This window comes from Pelmatolapia mariae, linkage group LG22 (genome assembly GCF_036321145.2).
Source record: "Pelmatolapia mariae isolate MD_Pm_ZW linkage group LG22, Pm_UMD_F_2, whole genome shotgun sequence".
NCBI lineage: Eukaryota > Metazoa > Chordata > Actinopteri > Cichliformes > Cichlidae > Pelmatolapia > Pelmatolapia mariae.
The window spans coordinates 31,501,786-31,520,541 of record NC_086245.2 but is presented as its reverse complement, the minus strand read 5'-3'; the positions used below and the strand labels follow the sequence as shown (position 1 = coordinate 31,520,541).

The 18,756-nt window shown below is 43.2% G+C and overlaps 1 protein-coding gene across 1 annotated transcript; it reads left to right on the top strand.

The window, feature by feature from the left end:
- The first annotated feature begins 701 nt into the window (after positions 1 to 701).
- On the top strand, positions 702 to 17,844 carry ints3 (integrator complex subunit 3). Its single transcript, XM_065471336.1, has 28 exons — positions 702 to 1,041; positions 1,601 to 1,684; positions 4,580 to 4,663; positions 4,740 to 4,853; positions 5,111 to 5,195; positions 5,284 to 5,350; positions 7,247 to 7,388; positions 7,475 to 7,702; positions 9,911 to 10,102; positions 10,188 to 10,275; positions 10,381 to 10,460; positions 10,560 to 10,651; positions 10,736 to 10,842; positions 11,004 to 11,123; positions 12,380 to 12,509; positions 12,598 to 12,652; positions 12,767 to 12,870; positions 12,958 to 13,122; positions 13,207 to 13,360; positions 13,889 to 13,957; positions 14,039 to 14,114; positions 14,202 to 14,315; positions 14,390 to 14,438; positions 14,540 to 14,707; positions 16,788 to 16,888; positions 16,971 to 17,043; positions 17,119 to 17,275; positions 17,351 to 17,844. The coding sequence occupies exons 1-28, from the start codon at positions 958 to 960 to the stop codon at positions 17,426 to 17,428; spliced, it is 3,060 nt and encodes a 1,019-aa protein (XP_065327408.1). The 5' UTR covers positions 702 to 957; the 3' UTR covers positions 17,429 to 17,844.
- Positions 17,845 to 18,756: the final 912 nt, after the last annotated feature.

Genomic DNA, 18,756 nt, shown 5'->3' with positions numbered 1-18,756 from the left:
CCCACTGTTCTCATTGCTGGCCTCCACAGTGGATCATCATCTCCATTTCCTCCTATCCCACTATCCTCCTCAGTTGTACCAACAGACAACAATGGATGATAAATATGAACTAATTTTCTATCTCTGACTTTTTGGACCAACAACAACTATTTCTATCTTTTCTCTGCTTGATTCTAAAAAGTTTTGAGACATTGATGAATTAATGTCATCCATGCAGCTCATTTGTTTGTGAACAGAAGTTAGATCATCTTCAGTTTGACTGTCTTTTTGTCAGTGCCAACGTCTCCAAACCTTCCATCACAGCAGGTCTCACTACCATCTTTTAAACATTCCATTTCACATTCCTCTTTTTGAGTTTATGTTGTTACTGGTTGTTACTTGTTAGCTGTTGACATTTGGGATGGATGAATAAAACCAGTTTTTCTTTATTTTATTATTTTGTACAAAATAATCAAAAGATGGAATGAGTCAATATTTTTTATGTATAGCAGCAGTATAAGTGCAGTAAGCAGACAAGTACTGCGTACTTTACACTTCTTCAATATTTGCTCTACAACACTTTATAAACACGCTGAAGCCCTTTCCATGCTGCTGGCCTTCAGTACAGGCGATCGAGGATTGGCTCCAGGTTCTCGCTCCTGTTATTGGTCCACGCTCACTTCAGTCTGTGGTGTAAGTGAAGTGATTGGTCGGCGGGGTGTGCGGTCCCGCCTCTTCCCCCTGCTGGCTCAGTGCGGACGTCCGTTATGTTACAGTGTCGGACAGAGTGGGACTCACGGTCCGAACTGACCCCGAAAAAGTTCTGAAAACACACATTAAAGGTCCGAAGCGGCTCACCGCAAGGCACCGACCCTACATCCTCCGTTATACTGACACAGACACCCATCACGCCCCCCAGCACAGGTAGTCCCAGTCCGTCTCAACTCCGCGGGGCCCGGCGAGGCGCAGTGGGAGCAGATGGAGCCTGCACCGGCGAAAGCGAAGCCGCAGGGCCGGCTCCTGGTGTCCACCCCACTGGACGCCAAAGACGAGCTGGAGGAGGTAGGTTGACGCTGTTTAGCTGGTCTCAAGGCAGACTAAACCAGGACAGAGCGGACTTATGGGCAGACAGCGCAGCCTTGGTATAAAGACTCCGCGGAACCATTTTATTAGACGGTTAGCACGGCTAGCAGCAGGCTAATAGCGTTAGCTCAGCAGAAGGGTACGTTGCGGGACTCGGAACTGCTACCGGAGGTGTGGAATTTGTGTCTCTGCTGTTGTGTTCGTTTACGGTGTGGGGGGCTGCGGACCGAACCGCGGGGCTCATTAAAACCAAAGCAGTTAGCTTAGCATGCTAACTCTACGTAAACATACGAACATATGAAAAGTGACATGCGCAGTGTCTCACATGTCAGAAGCTAACTGTGAGTGCTGTTTGATAAAGTTCAGTTTTTCTGTGGGGCGCCGTCAGCTGATCGACTAGTTGATGCTATATTTCTGTTTATGGTTTTTACTATTTTCTGTTTGTGTTTCTCATATTTGCATTGATTCTTGTTGTGCTTGTGTTGTCGGTATGTTTAGTGTTTGTCTTGTTTACACTGATTTTTGTGTTTGCGTGCAGAGATTGGAGCGCTGTGTTGGAATCGTCCAGGCACTGACCAATGGACTGTCAGAGAGGGAGGCCAATGACGCGCTCACGGCCAACGTAAGAAACATCAGTACTACTACTGCTGATACTACTAATGACTTCCACCCATGTGAAGAAATGGAGTAGCATTTGGAGCAAACATAAACACATTTTGTGCATTCAGCCTTCCTGGGGCACAGTCTGAGCTGCAGGAACTTTTACAGACAGGCTGCATTTGGCAAGTTTGTAAGGTACAACTCAGCAGGTGTCATTTATAAACTTACTTCCCAGGAAAGAATCTAAATCACGCTTTAAAGCCAACTGTAAATAAAAGAATTAGTGAAAATATGGCACATCCACCTCATTTTTAGCTCAGACTCTGAACATAACCTGATCTCCAGCAGGTGATGTGTTGAGCATCAGTTACCATGGTGATTTAGCAAGTAAAAAGAGTAGGTCCTTCATGACACAGAAAACTCTGACTTTAGGCTCACAGCTCACTAATGCCTTTATCTTTACAATTCGTAGCACACCTCTCAGTACTATTACATTTAATACTCACTGCAATCACCGAATCAAACGACTATGCTTGTATTTAGGCATGTTGTGTTTGTAGGCGAAACCTAACAATACTGCAGTATCTGAAAACCCAGAGTTTGTACTAAAGAACAACTGAAGACTCTCATTAGGGTTATGTGCAGGATATGTAATCTGTGGATTAGTTATGTTATGATGTGCCGCTGATCCGAAACTATGATGTCTACAGATTGCATGCTAACAACTGGCCAGTCAGTGGTGTCACTCAGTGAGTCATGAGGGAGATTTCTCAAAAATCAAAAGTGTCATTTTTTTTAAACCCGGCAAAGAGGGAAATGGCTGCATATAAAAACCAACACCATGGTCTTTAAGTCTGACACAAAGCTACAGACAGAGCAGCAGTTACACCATCAACTCGATGTCCTCCATTGTGGTGTTGCATTTGTGTCACATACAATTGATGACACGACTCTGTTGCTATAATGACCCCATGCACATTGGGGTGGTAATCAGTTGTAGTGACTAAAGTAGAATTGAGTTGAGCAGAGAAGGTACTAGTGGAAAAGAGTCTGACTGACGGTACTCAGTGGTGTTCAGAAGTAATGTGCTGTTTCCCTGCTGCTGTAACATGCAACTCCTTCAGCTGCTGCTGCTGGTTCAGCTCTCTGCCTTGAAGTTTGTATTTAATCACAGAAAAGCTGCTGCTTTGTGATGGCCTGACTTGAAGAATGTCACGATTCTTGGCTTGTTTTGGAGTTTTCTTTGGCTCATCATCATATCGTACCGAATTTAAAATATTGTTGCTCACCTTTAAAATTATAAATAATTTAGCCCCTAGCTATCTTGTCGATCTCCTTAGTCTATATGCCCCTGGGCGAGCCCTCAGGTCTTCAGCCCAATTACTCTTGGTCTAGATCTAGATCTACTATAATCTAGGCTGTACCTAGATCTAGACTTAAATCTAGGGGTGACCATGCTTTTGCCCTGATTGCACCTAACCTGTGGAACAACCTTCCCATCGCTATCCGTGCGTCAGACTCCATTCTATCTTTTAAATCTCATTTAAAAACTCACTAATTTAACCTAGCTTTTCCATCTAGTTAGTGTCCCTATTTTACATTTGGCTCCATTTTTATCTATGTACTTTATCTTTTAGTTATATCTGTTCTTAGTAAGTTTGTTCTTATATTCGCTTTTATTCCTGTATAATTAGGTGCCTTCAACCTGCTGACATATGTGGTACTTTGTTAATGGTTTTTTATTTAATCATGTGTTAATTTCCCTATTTCTATTGTAAAGCACTTTGGTGTACCGCTGGTTTTTTAAATGTGCTATATAAATAAAATTGTATTGTAAGTTGTAGCTCCTCTGTGAAGCTAAGTGTGATCAGTTCTGCAGCATCAGTGAGAATGTGAGGGAGTACAGCACTGCACACTCCACACGTTATCCTACTGCTTCTATCAGCGGTCCACAAAGATTGTGTGGATGCTTTAGATCAACTGTTCCTTTCCTTCTTCAAACTTCTCTCTTCCATTGTTTTGGTACAGGTTCATCTTGGTTTCATCTGTTCAAAGATTTTTTTTTTCCAGAACTGTGCTGGCTGTGTTTGATGCTATTTGGTAAAGTCTAGTCAGATGACCAGTGGTTTGCACCTTCTTGATTTACAGCAAGGTGCAAACCTTGTTTCTTTTCATGGAATGGTTTCTTGATTGTCTCTTGATGCTTGATGATGCTTCTGCCTTCTTAAAACTATTCCTGACTTAGTTAGATGGTGGTTTTTCTGAACTGTGGAAATAATTCTGTCATCATGCTCTTTAGTGTATCTGTGGTCTTGGTTTGTTGTTTCTGCTTGGTGCATTCAGTCTTTTTAAGAATGAACCAGATTGTTGGATAAATTTAAAGATTTAGCTCTCTCTGATTGGTTCATTTGGGTATTTCAGCCTAAAAATGACCTCCTTCACTTACACTGACATCTCTTTGACCCTTATATGGAAAATTTCAGTGACCATAAAATACAAATACAATCCTTGTAATCAACTCCAGATCTATATTAACTTAATGGAATAACAAAAGAACAGGTCTCTCCATGAAACTGAAAATAGGGCACTGTGAATAAAAATTTCTGGAATTCCTTATTGCAGTATTTTTTATTATACTCCTTTAATTAAAGCAGAGAGTTTAATTTGAAATTCAGTGTGGTAGTGTGCAGAGACTAAACTACAAAAATGTGTCCCTGTCCAAATACTTCTGGAGGTAGGTGGTCAGAGCTGGAAACATCTAATCTCTAGTCTCTCTGATGTGCTCCAATTTTAAATCACTTCATCCAGTCTACTCTGTGTTTAACAGCTGGAACCAGACACCTTCCTGATTTTCTGAGACCTGAAAAGACTTTATTTTTGTAATTTGTGTCTAACTTCCTGTTTACCTGTTCTGTAGGCATGTAAAGGTCAGCAACAGCATGAGGAGGTGTGTTTGGGTCTGTTCACACTGGTCCTCACAGAGCCGGCTCAGGCCCAGAGGGTGAGTTTCTGCAGCATTGTGGGTAATGTCTGATGTGACTCTGACATTACTATAACATCACTATGTGTGGTGATAGTGTTACAGGGACCTGACGCTGGTCAACAGAGATGGGATGAACGTTGTGCTGGTTAAAATCAACCAGATCTTGATGGAGAAGTTCCTGAAACTGCAGGACGTCCCCCGAACACAGGTAAACCAACACAGGTGCACACACACACACACACACAAAGATAGCTGCACACACACAAAGATAGCTGCACACAGTTATATACAAGCTTTCTGGGTAGCAGGGACCTGTGTTTACCTTTGTGAAGAAACAGAGGCAGACCAGGTTAGGTCCTGAGAGGACAGGACAGCAGCGTCCCTCCTCAGGTCCTCCTCTTATATGTGGGATCTCACCTCAACATGACTATGGTGGTTACTAATGACGTGCTGGTGTGTGTGCAGCTAGTGTGGCTGGTCAGAGAGCTGGTGAAGAGTGGTGTGATGGGAGCTGATGGCGTCATCATGACACTGCTGAAACAGATTGCAGGTGAGACACTCGGATTTTTACCTGAGCTGAAACCACGAATCCCGTCAGCACTCGCTCTGACTGTAATGTCACTGTTCTCTCTGCACAGGCGGAGACATCTCCACCAAAAACCTGTGGCTGGCTGAGAGTGTCCTGGACATCCTGCTTGAGCAGAAGTATGATTCACTGGTTTTTTGGTTTTTTTTTCCAGACTGTAGTAGGGCTGCACGATTAATCGTTAGAAAATCGCGATCTCGATTCATACTTATGTGCGATCTCATTTCCAAATGACAATGATCTAAAAAAAAAAAAGAAAGAAAGACGACGACGATTGTACCGCATTTTGATCCGGGACATAATCTGCATGAAAACAAGCGCTCACTCTTCCTGCTCAACAAATGACAAGGGCGGAGCCTTATACCACGTGATACAGAAGCTGTGCCGTGATGCTCAAATTGGCAGGAAAGAAACAACAGAGAACACGTCAGGGGTGACGAGAAAGTGACAGGAGAAAATTTGTCCCGGTCAACCACCCAAACATCAATAACGGGAACCTTATACAGCGCTTCCCTATACACGTCGAACTCCCGCAGGCACAAAGAAATTACTTACTTATCACCTGACCAAAGATATGGCTCCCATCAACACTGTGCAAAACGAGGGATTTAGGAAAATGATCAACACCCTAGACCAGGGGTCGGCAACCTGCGGCTCCGGAGCCGCATGCGGATCTTTAGTCCTTCTACGGCTCCGCGTGGTTTGGGGAAATAAATAATTTTTTGTAAGTAATTAGCTAAAGTCTACTTTATTTATGTTAGTTCTTTTTTAACTCGTAGTTCTAAATTGGAAGATTATTGTGATATTGAAATATAAATATAAAATTATATTGTATTAGTTTTTGATCGATCAAAATAAGCGTCACACTTGCGGAAGCCGATATACCTGCCGAAACGCCGTGCGAGACTTTCAACCCCAGGAAGGCCAATTATGGATCTTCGGATCCACATTATGTCAGCAGCTGTTCTCCAAAAACAAACACGTTCACGCCTCACAGACGACAGCTTACAGTCGTGCGTAAAGATGAAAGTGACCCCGATCGTACAGCAGACGCTGTGCGCAGAGGTTCAGGAGCGGAAGTCCCATTGTAAACATATCACGGGAGACCCGACTATGTTTCCATGAACACGCTTTTCAGCATTTTTTTATTGACCACTTTTCACACACGGTTGCTTTACGCATACAGCCGGTGTTAAAGCTCGCAGCCCGACACACACCAACACAACAGCATAGGTGGCACAGATGTTAAGGCGGCGAGGCGTGATTGCGGGTACCGCTAAGGTGCGTCCGCCTCCCCTGCAGCGGCGCTGCAGTCCACGCCCCGCCACACACATTAACCAGGTAAAATACATACTTAGGCGGAATTTTGCAAAGTTCAAAATGTGTTAATTACATAAATAAAATGTAATTTTCTCTGTAGCACTTCATGCATTTAGGCAACACACCTTAGTTGTTCACACAAAGCATAAAGGTAAAAAAAAACAATATATACAGTGTTATGTTCATTTTAGATGTCAAAAAGTATTTGCGGCTCCCAGAGTTTTCTTTTGCGTGGAAATCGCGTCCAAATGGCTCTTTGGGTGTTAAAGGTTGCTGACCCCTGCCCTAGACAAACGCTACACAGTGCCCTCCCGCAACTATTTTTCTATTGTTGCACTACCTGCTCTATGCACGCACTGTCGAGCAACGGTGGAGACGGAATTTCAAGCAGTACAACATTTTGCGGCAACAACAAAATGTGAGGCATTTATTGTTTTTATGTTTATTTATTGTTTTTATATTCAGTTTCAACTGTTACGAAGTTGATGTGCAGTTAATAAGTGCAATAAATATTTATATTGGAAAAGAAAATCGTGAGAGAATCGTGATCTCATTTCTAAGCAAAAAAATCGTGATTCTCATTTTATGCAAAATCGTGCAGCCCTAGACTGTAGTATCAGCTCTTTTTTTCTGTCTCTGTTAGAGCCCAGAGTGGGCCTTTATAGTGCAGCAGCTGAATATTTGTGTCTCTGCAGAGAGTGGGTATTGAAGAGTGGGATGCTCATAGCGATGTCAGTCTACACTTACCTCCGCCTGATTGTGGACCACGGAGCTCCGAACTTGCTGCCTCTGCGCCAGAAAGAAGTGGACTTCTGCATCAGCATGCTGAGGGAGAAGGTAATAAGGAGAGGAAGGAAGTATGGTGTGGTCTGTTATGTATTTAACCCCTTCTCTTTACACTGATGACCTCTCTCTGTCTGTAGTTCATGGATTGTCTAATCATCGGCAGAGATCTGGTTCGTCTGCTGCAAAATGTTGCTCGGATCCCAGAGATGGAGCTGCTGTGGAGAGACCTGCTGCACAATCCTCAAGTCCTGAGCCCTCAGTTTACGGGTGTCCTCCAACTACTGACGGCTCGGACCTCCAGGAAGTTTCTGGCCTGTCGACTCACACCAGACATGGAGACCAAGCTACTGTTCATGACCTCCAGGGTAAAGCCTCTTTTAGCTCATAAATGTAATGATCTTTAAGAAGAGGGTACCGCTCTGTATTTAATTATGTTAGAGTGGTTCTCCACATAACTAATTTCCAGAAGTCGATTCTGTTCATCTGGGCATAACGTTTTCAGTGGGAGAAATGTTTCTTCACTCATCCTCAAGTCTCAGCTGACCGAGGATTCCCCAACCTTATAAGTAGTACACAATGACTGAAATTATCACCACCAGATCTTTTAGTACCACAACTTGGATTTCAAAATCTGAAAAACTCAGTCTCATTTTGGCTTTAAACTGGACAAGCACTGATCAGGTGACCTCAGAGGTGTAGTAGTTATGTAATGAGGATCAAACCTTGGGACACATCACAAGGTAAAGTGGGAAAATTAGGAAAATAAACTCCTGTGAGAGAGACAGAAAGAGAAGAAGCCCAGAGCTGGCTCAGAGATGTCCACCCACAATTAATAATAATAATGCATTGGATTTATATAGCGCTTTTCAAGGCACCCAAAGCGCTTTACAATGCCATTATTCATTCACGCTCACATTCATACACTGGTGGAGGCAAGCTCTGCCCTGGGGCAGACTGACAGAAGCGAGGCTGCCATATCGCGCCATCGGCCCCTCTGGCTAACACCAGTAGGCGGTAGGGTAAAGTGTCTTGCCCAAGGACACAACGACCAGGACAGAGAGGCCGGGGATCGAACCGGCGACCTTCCGGTTACAGGTGCCCTTCCCAACCCCCTGAGCCACGGTCGCCCCATTGCAGGCTGTTACTCAGGATACCACAATCTACTGTGTCAAAGGCAGCTGCAAGATCCAACAGTACTAGCCCCTTGCTGTGAGTGGGACCTGAACACATGCTGAGTTAAGTTAAGAGTCCATTACAGTGATGAATTTAGCTGCAGGTTTATCTGTAGCATCTGTTTCTGTGAGAGACAAGAAAACCAAGTCTCTGGTCTGATTTAGATCATTCAAGATGAGATGGACCATGCATTTATCAGAGCTGTCCTACGAGGAGCCAGGGGATGGTGTGCAAGGCACACAGAGTGTATCCACTGCTTATATGAGTTTCACCTCCTGGCTTGTGGCTGTCAGCACCTGACAGAGACAGCAGGTCCTGCAAAAGCATCCAGGGAGGAAAACATGTCGTATCCTGATGAATCAGGGAACACCATGCTGATCAAATAGCAGTGGCAATTAGGGCTGTGCGATATGACCAAAATCTCATATCCAAAAATGTAACATTTTCTGTAAATTCTGTGAATCTCGGGCAGCTCGTCTTGCCGGAAGTGTTTCCAGCTGCGCGTCATGTAGCTGGAGTCGAGTGTTTTAACCGATGCATGAAACTATAAATTTTTAGACATAAGTTGTAACGGCCGCCGTTTTCTTTGTATTTATTACACGGCGTGCTGCGGGGAAAAGCCTGTTCTAACATTTTAGTCTAAGGTTTATTTTTTAACACCTGGCGGCTCTTTTTTACTTCTCATCCGTAAATAATCTGCTCTTTCACGTGATTCAGTTTATTTTGAAAAGTCTCAAAAGGATCTTGAGCTTTATTGTGAAAGGTTTATGTGGAACATAAACAAGTGGACACGCGATGCTGTTACCGTCGTTGTTGCTAACCACAACGCTTGTCCGTCCATAGTGTGGTTATATAAAATATAAGAGAAAGAGAGAACTTTAAGAAATTAATATAGCCACTACAGTGACCGTCAAAACGATGAAAAAATATTGCCGTAAACAGTTTATTTTGCGACATCACGAAACAAACGATAGCGTAAAATGAAACGATAGACGTTTTTATATTGTCATCCGATATATATCGTTATATCGAACAGCCCTACTGGCAATTGCAACAAATCATCATCACCAATATCACCTGGACTCCAGCTTTTTTCCCCCTCCTACATCTGCGTTCTCAGGAGGTCAGCTAAAGGGCATATGTAGGGCCCTGAGAGAGTGGCTCACCAGGTTACACAAAAGAAGAGCTGTGATTTTTCTTAAAAGCTCAGATGTGTAGTAGAGCCTGACAGTCATACTCACCAGCGCAAAAGCCTCCAACAAAACAAATACAGCAGGTAAACGGGTCAGGCAAAGGTGCCATCCGCACTCTCACCTCAACCGCGTTAATTAATGCTGTGATTTGGGTGTTTCTCCACCTGTGACTCAGTTGATTTTGACTCTTTTTCCACCTCTGCTCAGGTGCGTTTTGGGCAGCAGAAACGGTACCAGGACTGGTTTCAGAGACAGTACCTGTCCACAGCAGAGAGCCAGTCACTACGCTGTGATCTGATTCGCTACATCTGCGGGGTAGTACATCCATCCAATGAGGTCCTGAGTTCTGATATCCTGCCACGCTGGGCTATTATTGGCTGGCTGCTTACCACGTGCACGGTAAGGGGATCTGGTTTCAGGCTGTCAATCTGCAGGAATTATTAAAGGTCAATAACAAATAATCAATTGATTTGTGTGACTGCAGTCAAACGTGGCGGCCTCCAATGCTAAGCTGGCTCTCTTTTATGATTGGCTGTTCTTCAACCCTGAGAAGGACAGCATCATGAACATAGGTAACACAATTTAGGCTACACCAGAGCGGTGTTGGTCAGAGATGATGTCATCATGTCATTAGGCAGAAAGGTAAAACAGCACTCACCTGTGATGATGTGTTTCAGAGCCAGCCATTCTGGTGATGCATCACTCCATGAAACCTCATCCTGCCATCACTGCAACGCTGTTGGACTTCATGTGCAGGGTAACACACACAGACACACACACACACACACACATGACAGACTTTACCAGGTTTTAATGTCTCTCCTCTTATTGCTGGTCTGCTTCCTCCCCTCTTCAGATCATCCCTCATTTCTTCCCTCCTTTGGAGTCTCAGGTCCGTCAGGGTGTCTTCAACTCGCTAAACTTCATTATGGAAAAGAGGGTCCTGGCGTAAGAGGCATCAATATTTATTGATCATTGACCACTCTATCACAGGGATCATTTTTGATTATTGGTTATTGATCTCTCTTTCAGTCACCTCGCTCCACTGTTTGATAACCCAAAGCTGGACCGAGAACTCCGGTCAATGCTCAGAGAAAGATTCCCCGAGTTCTGCAGCCCGCCATCACCTCCTACTGAAGGTAACAAATAAACACACACACACACACACACACACACACACACACACACACACACACACACACACACACACACACACACACACACACACACACAGACAGGTAAGTAGACAGAAACATTAACCTCTTCCCTCTCTTTCACTTTATTTTTTTCAATTATGCAGTGAAGATGGAGGAGTCTGTTTCCATGGAGATGGACAATCATGTGTTGGACAAGGAGGAGAGTTGCTACGACAACACAGAAGCAACTTTCAGTGACGATGAGGAGGAAGTCAACAACAAAGGTAACACCTGGAGAAACAACTTTAGATGACTTGATTGCACGCGCTGTTACAGTTTCACCCTCTCGCTGGTAGCTCTCTGCGTTCAGAGAGAAATCCTGCTCACGCGAGTAAATTTACTTTTGACAGTTTGTAGGCAGAGCTCAAATGAGGACGGGGTCCTAATGGGATTGGTCACTTTGATGGACACTTCAGGTTATTGCGTTAAACTGAGTTACACTGTGGCAACGACAGAAATGCTGTTTTAAACTGTGTTTGTTTACAATTTGAAAAATAACGTTTGCTGAATTAATTATTAACAGTTATTGTTTGTTGTGCAGCAGAAATACTGACAACTGTCACTAGATTACTTTAATGTTGAAGACATATTTTAAACCAGAGGATTCTAAGGCAAGTTCTGAAGCGTCTCCACTGCTGTCCCATTAATTTGTTGTACAGTATTGCATACTTTCTATGATTTAAGTAATTCAAAAAACAAAAAACTCATAACGAGAATCAGGAAAGTAAATGTGGATCTGAATCTGGTAATTATAGCTTTGTCCAAAATACAGACATTGAAAACTGCCAACAAGAAGTTGCTCAGTCTGCAGCGAACGTGTAACTGCACATACATGACTGGATGGGAGTGTTTTGAAATGTGCCCTAGAATTCTACAGTTTTTAAGATGTTTCTCACTATTAAAGTGAAGCAATAAGAGAAATGCAACACAAGCAAGAGACTGTCAGCAGTTTCCATCAATGCTTGCACCATGCAAAACCCTCAGTGTCTAAGATGTATGTAAAATTGAGAGGCGGTTTGCAGTGAAGGGGTGATTGGGACTGCCATGGCAGCCCCACCTAGCTACACTAAGTCATGAAATAGAGATGATGGGGTTTAAATTTAACAGTTATATTTTTCTATGCAAATAAGTCAAAATGACTAAACAAAACTGAATGAAATCATTTTAAAGTGGAGTAAACACAAAATAATACAAGTTGGACCAATGAAACAAGTTTAAATGAAATAAATTGTATCCTGGAATAAAACAGTTAAGAATGGTTTAGAAACTACTTTAAACCAGAATAACCTGTTTTATCTTGGATTTAACTGGTGTGGTATTCCAGTTTGAGGACGAAATCTGAGCTGTTAAATTCCTGGGGTTCATAAATATAAATTCAATTTCCAATTTATAATTTGGAAGTTTTACTATAAATTTCTAACAATTCACCACAAAACAGGAAGTAGAGTATTTGACTACCTGTCCTCCCATTGCTATTCAGGAAAAAAGAGGGAGTTCAGATTTCATCCAATCAAAGAGGCTGTGATGGAGGAGCCTGCTGATATCACACCCTGGCTTGACCAACTAGATGACACCATGAAGGAGAAGGTGCAGCAGATTCAGAAGACCAGGTGAAAGTCCAGTCTTTTTTCAGATCCTCAGGTTAGATGTTACATCAAGGTCATTTCCTGTTAACTGACAGCAACACTTCCTCTGCAGTGACACAGAGACTCAGTGTGAGGTGATGCAGGAGATTGTGGATCTCATCCTGGAGGTGAGCTATCTTGTTGAGTTATATGAGTCATTCGTGGCTTATCAGAAAAGAGTGAGGCCAGCTGCAGGGCTTCAGTGTTAAGCCATGTTGGTACAATGCTGTTCTGTCCTACAGGAGGACTTTGACACAGAGCAGATGTCAGCTCTGGCTTCCTGTTTGGCCGAATTGTTCAAAGATCATTTCAGAGGAGAAGTCCTGCCGGAGGAGATCACGGAGGAGTAAGATCAGACTGACTATGTCCCCCTCTCTCTCTTTATTGACTCATGTCTGGCTCTCTCTGATGACCCGTCTATATCTCTCTGTAGGTCCCTGGAGGAGTCGGTGTGTAAACCCGTTTGTCTGATCTTCAGGAACCTCGTCACCATGCAAGAGGACAACAGCGGTTTCTCAGTTCTGCTCGACATGCTTGCTGAACTTTACCAGAAGCAGCCAAAGATCGGATATCACCTGCTGTACTACCTGAAGGCTAGGTGAGCAGGTGTGACAAAAAAGGTGCTGTCACAGATGTTGATAGGAGAAATGTGGTTAAACTCCATGTTTGTGTCTGTCAACAGTAAAGCAGCAAATGGGAAGATGATGTTGTACGAGTCATTTGCTCAGGCGACGGCACTTGGTGACCTCCACACTTGTCTGATGATGGACATGAAAGCTTGTCAGGAGGACGACGTCCGGCTACTCTGCTACCTCACACCCTCGATTTACTCTGAGGTAGGCTCACCCGAGTCTTACCTGCACCACAAAAAGTCTCTAAAAAAGAGACCAGCCAGAAAATCTTCACACAGTAGAAGTGCTGATTTAAGAGCATCCTTCCAGGGACTTATTTTTTCCCTTCTTGTCCTTTACAATGCTCCTGAATCTACACAACTAACTTCCATCCTTCTTTTCCAATGAACTGCTGTCACTGGGGACACACACTGTATGATTTAACGTTTGACTGTACTGATACAGAGGAGTGCAATAGTAGTGACTCAGCATAAGACAAACATAAGTACAAAAGTAGCCTAGTAAGTAAAAGTACAACATAAAAGCTTAACAATAATTAAACTAACTTAACTCTTAAACATCATCAAACTGGAACATCATGTCTTGGGTCACTCGTTCTCAGACATGCCCGGGCTTGTCTCGGGACAAGGGAACATAAAAGTATGGCATCGCTATAGAAATGTTATCACAATATGACATTTTTATGTGACGTGAAAATGTAGTACTCTGATGAAAGTCCCTGCTCTTGTTCAGTTTCCAGATGAGACGCTGCGGAGTGGCGAGCTTCTCAACATGATCGTTGCCGTTATCGACTCCACACAGGTAATAAACCTGATCGGTGTGTCCCCGCTGCTCTGGCTGGGAAACCATGTCTCATCTGCGCGTGTTTGTGTGTGTGCGCAGTTACAGGAGCTGATGTGTCATGTGATGATGGGGAACCTGGTGATGTTCCGGAAAGATTCTGTGCTCAACATCCTCAGTGAGAAACTCGGATTAAAAGTTTGACTCTTCAGTTTTTCGGGCCATGGTCCATCTTCATTTGCTTGTTTATCCTCGATCTCCACAGTTCAGTCACTCGACTGGGAGACCTTCGAGCAATATAGCACCTGGCAGCTGTTTCTGGCCCACAGCATTCCCCTGGAAACTATCATTCCCATCTTGCAGCACCTCAAATACAAAGGTGAATAAATCCTCAATAGACAGGGACACAAAGCAAAGGAAAGATTGTAACCCTCCTTTCTGTTTATGGTTCAGAGCACCCTGAGGCCTTGTCCTGCCTGCTGCTGCAGCTTCGCAGAGAAAAGTATGACACATAGCAGACACCCCATTTCACATGTGTTGCTGTTCCACATTTGAGCTGCGTTTCTGTGTCCCTGTTAACATCCCTTCATGTTTTTGTGACAGGCCCAGCGAAGAGATGGTGAAGATGGTCCTGAGTCGTCCCTGTCACCCAGAGGACCAGTTCACCACTAGCATCCTGAGACACTGGGCTACCAAATACGACGACACTCTGGCAGAAAACATAAAGGCCCAGCTGATCAAGAACAACAACCAACCCCGCAAGAGACAGAGGTAAGCACAGAGAGTTGACCACCAAAAGATAAGTGACGAACGTAGAAAGAGACTGAGTTGAGGGAAAAACTCTAAAAAGACAGGTAAGAAAAGAAAAACAGATGAGGGCGCAAATAGATAAAAGAGAAAAAAAGAAAGAGAAGAGGTTAGGATAACGTAAAGACAGAAATTACGATAAAAAAGACAATTTGAAGGCGACAACATAAGGACATTAAAAAAAAAAAAAACAGGTGAGGACTGTGAGTTCTGCCTGGGGCTCTCCCCTCTGTGCATCTGTACTTCTTGGGGCTCTCCTCAGCTGTGTCCCATATCAGGGACTTCACACTTGCAGGACTCGGCCCATGCAGAGTGGGTTCTTCAAAGACCACAAGACCACAAGGCCACAAGTAAGCGGCTCTTAAGCTTACAGCAACTGCTCAGGTTGCCTAGCAACCATGACACAGCATTGCCATGGTTGAAATGTTTTGTGGAACATTGTTTGACAGAAATAAGGTGGAAATCTTCATTTTCTCTAATCTGCCTTACTTTTACTGAGATTGGTATATGATGTATCTGAGGCTGACAGACCACACAACTGTAAAAAACAAAACCATTCTTAGACTGCGTTGTCTAACAGAAACTTTAATATGACTAGTAAACAACAGTTAGCTGATGACTAGAGTCATTACACTTTGGTAATATAATGCAATTTAAAATGTAATGACATATAAAATACATTCATTAAGAACAGACATCTGAACTCAGTTTCAAACAGTCGGCTTCAGTAAAAATTCAAGTTGTATTTATTTTCATTATATGTATTGCATGTAAAAGAGACAAATATCATTTCTTTAATATATTGGCACCACTATATTTATCTGAAAGCTTATTTAAATAGTTATATAATTACATACATAATTTCTTACTTACATAATTTACTTAGGGATTAATAGAAGTATGCTGATTCTGAAATAGGTAAAAAGAACATTAACAAGCTGTGATTAATTGCATGTTTCTGTAGGCTGACATATTCAAACTTTCTCTGTAGTGTGAGAAAATCAGACCATATCATAACTGTTTTAAGTCAGATGGAAAAGATATCAGAGCCTTGACCAGGCTGATATTTGATAAATGGGTCTAACAGGGCAGTGATGATACAAAAACATAGCATCCTTATAAAATATGATATAATGCTGTAGATCAGTGGTGTCCATCTCCAGGCCTCGAGGGCCGGTGTGCTGCAGGTTTCAGATGTGTCCTTGATCCAACACAGCTGATTTAAATGGCTAAATTACCTCCTCAACATGTCTTGAAGTTCTCCAGAGCCCTGGTAATGAACTAATCATGTGATTCAGGTGTGTTGACCCAAAGTGAGATCTAAAACCTGCAGGACACCGGCCCTTGAGCCCTGGAGTTGGACACCCCCACTGTTGATGAACTTACTTCAAAATATATAAAACGTTTTCAGACAAAGGAAATCAAATGTGTGGTAAGTTGCAGGATTAAAACACAAATTAAAATAAATACATGTACATACTTTGTATCTGTAAGCAACTGGAACCTGAGCTGCATTAAGTACTGACTCAGATTACTAATGTTGCATAACTTTGCAACATGTGGTGAAATTTAATGTTTTATATATATATATGTCCTCGAAGGATACACCCAACTTGTTTTCAAATTCAGGTAAAAGGAGAACACATTTGTTGAAACCTTTGAATTGGGACAGCCTTGTACGCCTTCAGATGCAGCCTTTAAAGCAGGGGTGGGCAACTCCAGGCCTCGAGGGCCGGTGTCCCTGCAGGTTTTAGATGTGTCCTTGAACCAACACAGCTGATTTAAATGGCTAAATTAGCTACTCAACATGTCCTGAAGTTCTCCAGAGGCCTGGTAACGAACTAATCATGTGATTCAGGTGTGTTGACCCAAAGTGAGATATAAAACCTGCAGGACACCAGCCCTCGGGGCCTGGAATTGCCCACCCCTGCTTTAAAGGATGTAGCTCCTGAATTGGGACACGCCCCTCCTCTGTGCATCTGTACTTCTCAGGCTCATTTCTATGTCTGTAGTGTCAGTTTTGTTAACTTTATTCTGTCTTCAGTCTTCGCAGTTCGAGCAGTAAACTGGCTCAGCTGACCCTGGAACAGATCTTGGAGCACATGGACAACCTCAGACTGAGTCTGAGCAACACCAAGAACAACTGTCAGTACCCTCACACACAGTTCTCGGTTGTCAACCAATTACTGATGACCTGAATGTGCTAATGTCTGTATGTCTCTGTCAGTCTTCACTCAGACTCCGATACTTCAGGCTCTGCAGCACGTCCAAGCAAGCTGTGATGAGGCCCATAAGATGAGGTACATTTACTCCCACAGACACACACAAACGATTACATCACAACACTGCTGTTTACGTCACATCTTCCCTGCCAGGTTCAGCGATCTGTTCGCCCTGGCGGAGGAATACGAGGACTCTCAGTCGAAGCCGCCAAAGTCGCGCCGTAAAGCTCCAGCCTCGTCACCTCGTTCCAGGAAGGGAGTTGCTCCACCCACCAACAACGAGGAAGAAAGTGCATCCAGCAGCGGCTCTGTATGTACCCCCTCTATACAGGTTCAAGTCTTGTTTTGGTTCAGGTCTGTTTCTGATCTTGTTATGTTGTTGCAGGAGGAGGAGGACTCAAAGCCCAAAGCTCCAAAGAGGAAACGGAAAGGCTCATCAGCTGTTGGCTCTGACAGTGACTGAAGGAACCTCCAAACAAAATCACATGCCAGCTGCTCCACGTACTGGGAGAGACCATGTCTCTTCCTGATGACATGCACTGACTGCTGCTGGGAGGTGGAGCTCTGAGATGCTGCCAACTTTAACTCCATGTGATGAACTGACTTTTAATGTGCTGTTTCCATGGAGACCAGCAGTCGAAGGTCACTGTGTGTGGCTGATCTCCCACAATGCACTGGGGGAAGGAGGAACTCAGACTGATTTTAACAGCAGACATGATGATGATGATTTTTTTTCCTTTTTTGTGGGGATGGGTTGTACTTTTTTTGGAAAATCCTCACTTTTTGCTGTTTTTAGCGACTCCTTCCTGTTTGACTCCCTGCAGTAAAAGCTCCGTCATGTCAATGAGTTCTTTGTATAAAAACTGATGGTTGGTTTCAGACTCAGCTGTCTGTTATTGGGAGTTCGATGGGGGTGGAGAGGGTGGAGGGGAATGGGGTGTGCAGCAAAGGTCCTTTTAACATCTTTCCGTGGCGTTCATCAGATGCAGGAGGGTAAAAAAACAGAACAGATGAAGCAGCTCAGAAGTGAACTGACTTAAAGCTGAATAATAAAACGGTGAGAGCACCGAGCAGCCAGTGAGGAGCAGTGATGTCATTGCATCTCTGTTCTAGCTGGACTCAACCAATAGCAGGACAGTTTCAGAATTAACCCTTGTGTTGTCCTTGGGACATTTTTGTCCTCTGAAGAAGTCTTTTGCTATCAAAAATGTGTTTTTTATTCATGAAATGGTCTGAAAATAACAGAAGTTATTCAGTACTATACTGTGCATGATTGGAATAAGTTTTAAGTAATTTGATTTATTTATGGGGTTTTTATTGGATTTTATAACACCTGAAAATGTCCCCAAAGGGCCATATTTTCACACCATACTGCTTTCAAACATCTTTGATCTTGGATCACTGATGTGTGGGGACAAGCAATAGTCATAACAACCACAACAACAACAACAGGCAGCACAATGAGGAGGCAGGTGCTCTACATTCAATTCAATTGTATTTTTACAGCGCCAAATCACAACAACAGATGCATCAAGGTGCTTCATACTATAAGGTAGACCCTACAATAATACATAAACAAAGTATGCTCACAAGCCTCCATTGCACCGGAGGCTTGTGAGCATACTTTTTTTTTTTACCATGTTGTGCAAAGGAATGACCAGTAGAACAATGCAAATATTGTCCTCTAGTATAATGAGGAGGAAGAATCAACGTTCAGGAAGATCCAGGGTTAGAAGATAAAGAAAATATTGCCAACATTTAGATCACATGCTACCCTTTCTCAGAAAAAGC

Excerpts from the sequence above, each read along its gene's own strand:
- ints3 (XM_065471336.1), top strand. The coding sequence starts at position 958 with ATGGAGCCTGCACCGGCGAAAGCGAAGCCGCAGGGCCGGCTCCTGGTG. Across the intron at positions 10,652-10,735 it reads ATGGAAAAGAGGGTCCTGGC|TCACCTCGCTCCACTGTTTG; the intron begins GTAAGAGGCATC and ends TCTCTCTTTCAG. Across the intron at positions 13,361-13,888 it reads CACCCTCGATTTACTCTGAG|TTTCCAGATGAGACGCTGCG; the intron begins GTAGGCTCACCC and ends GCTCTTGTTCAG.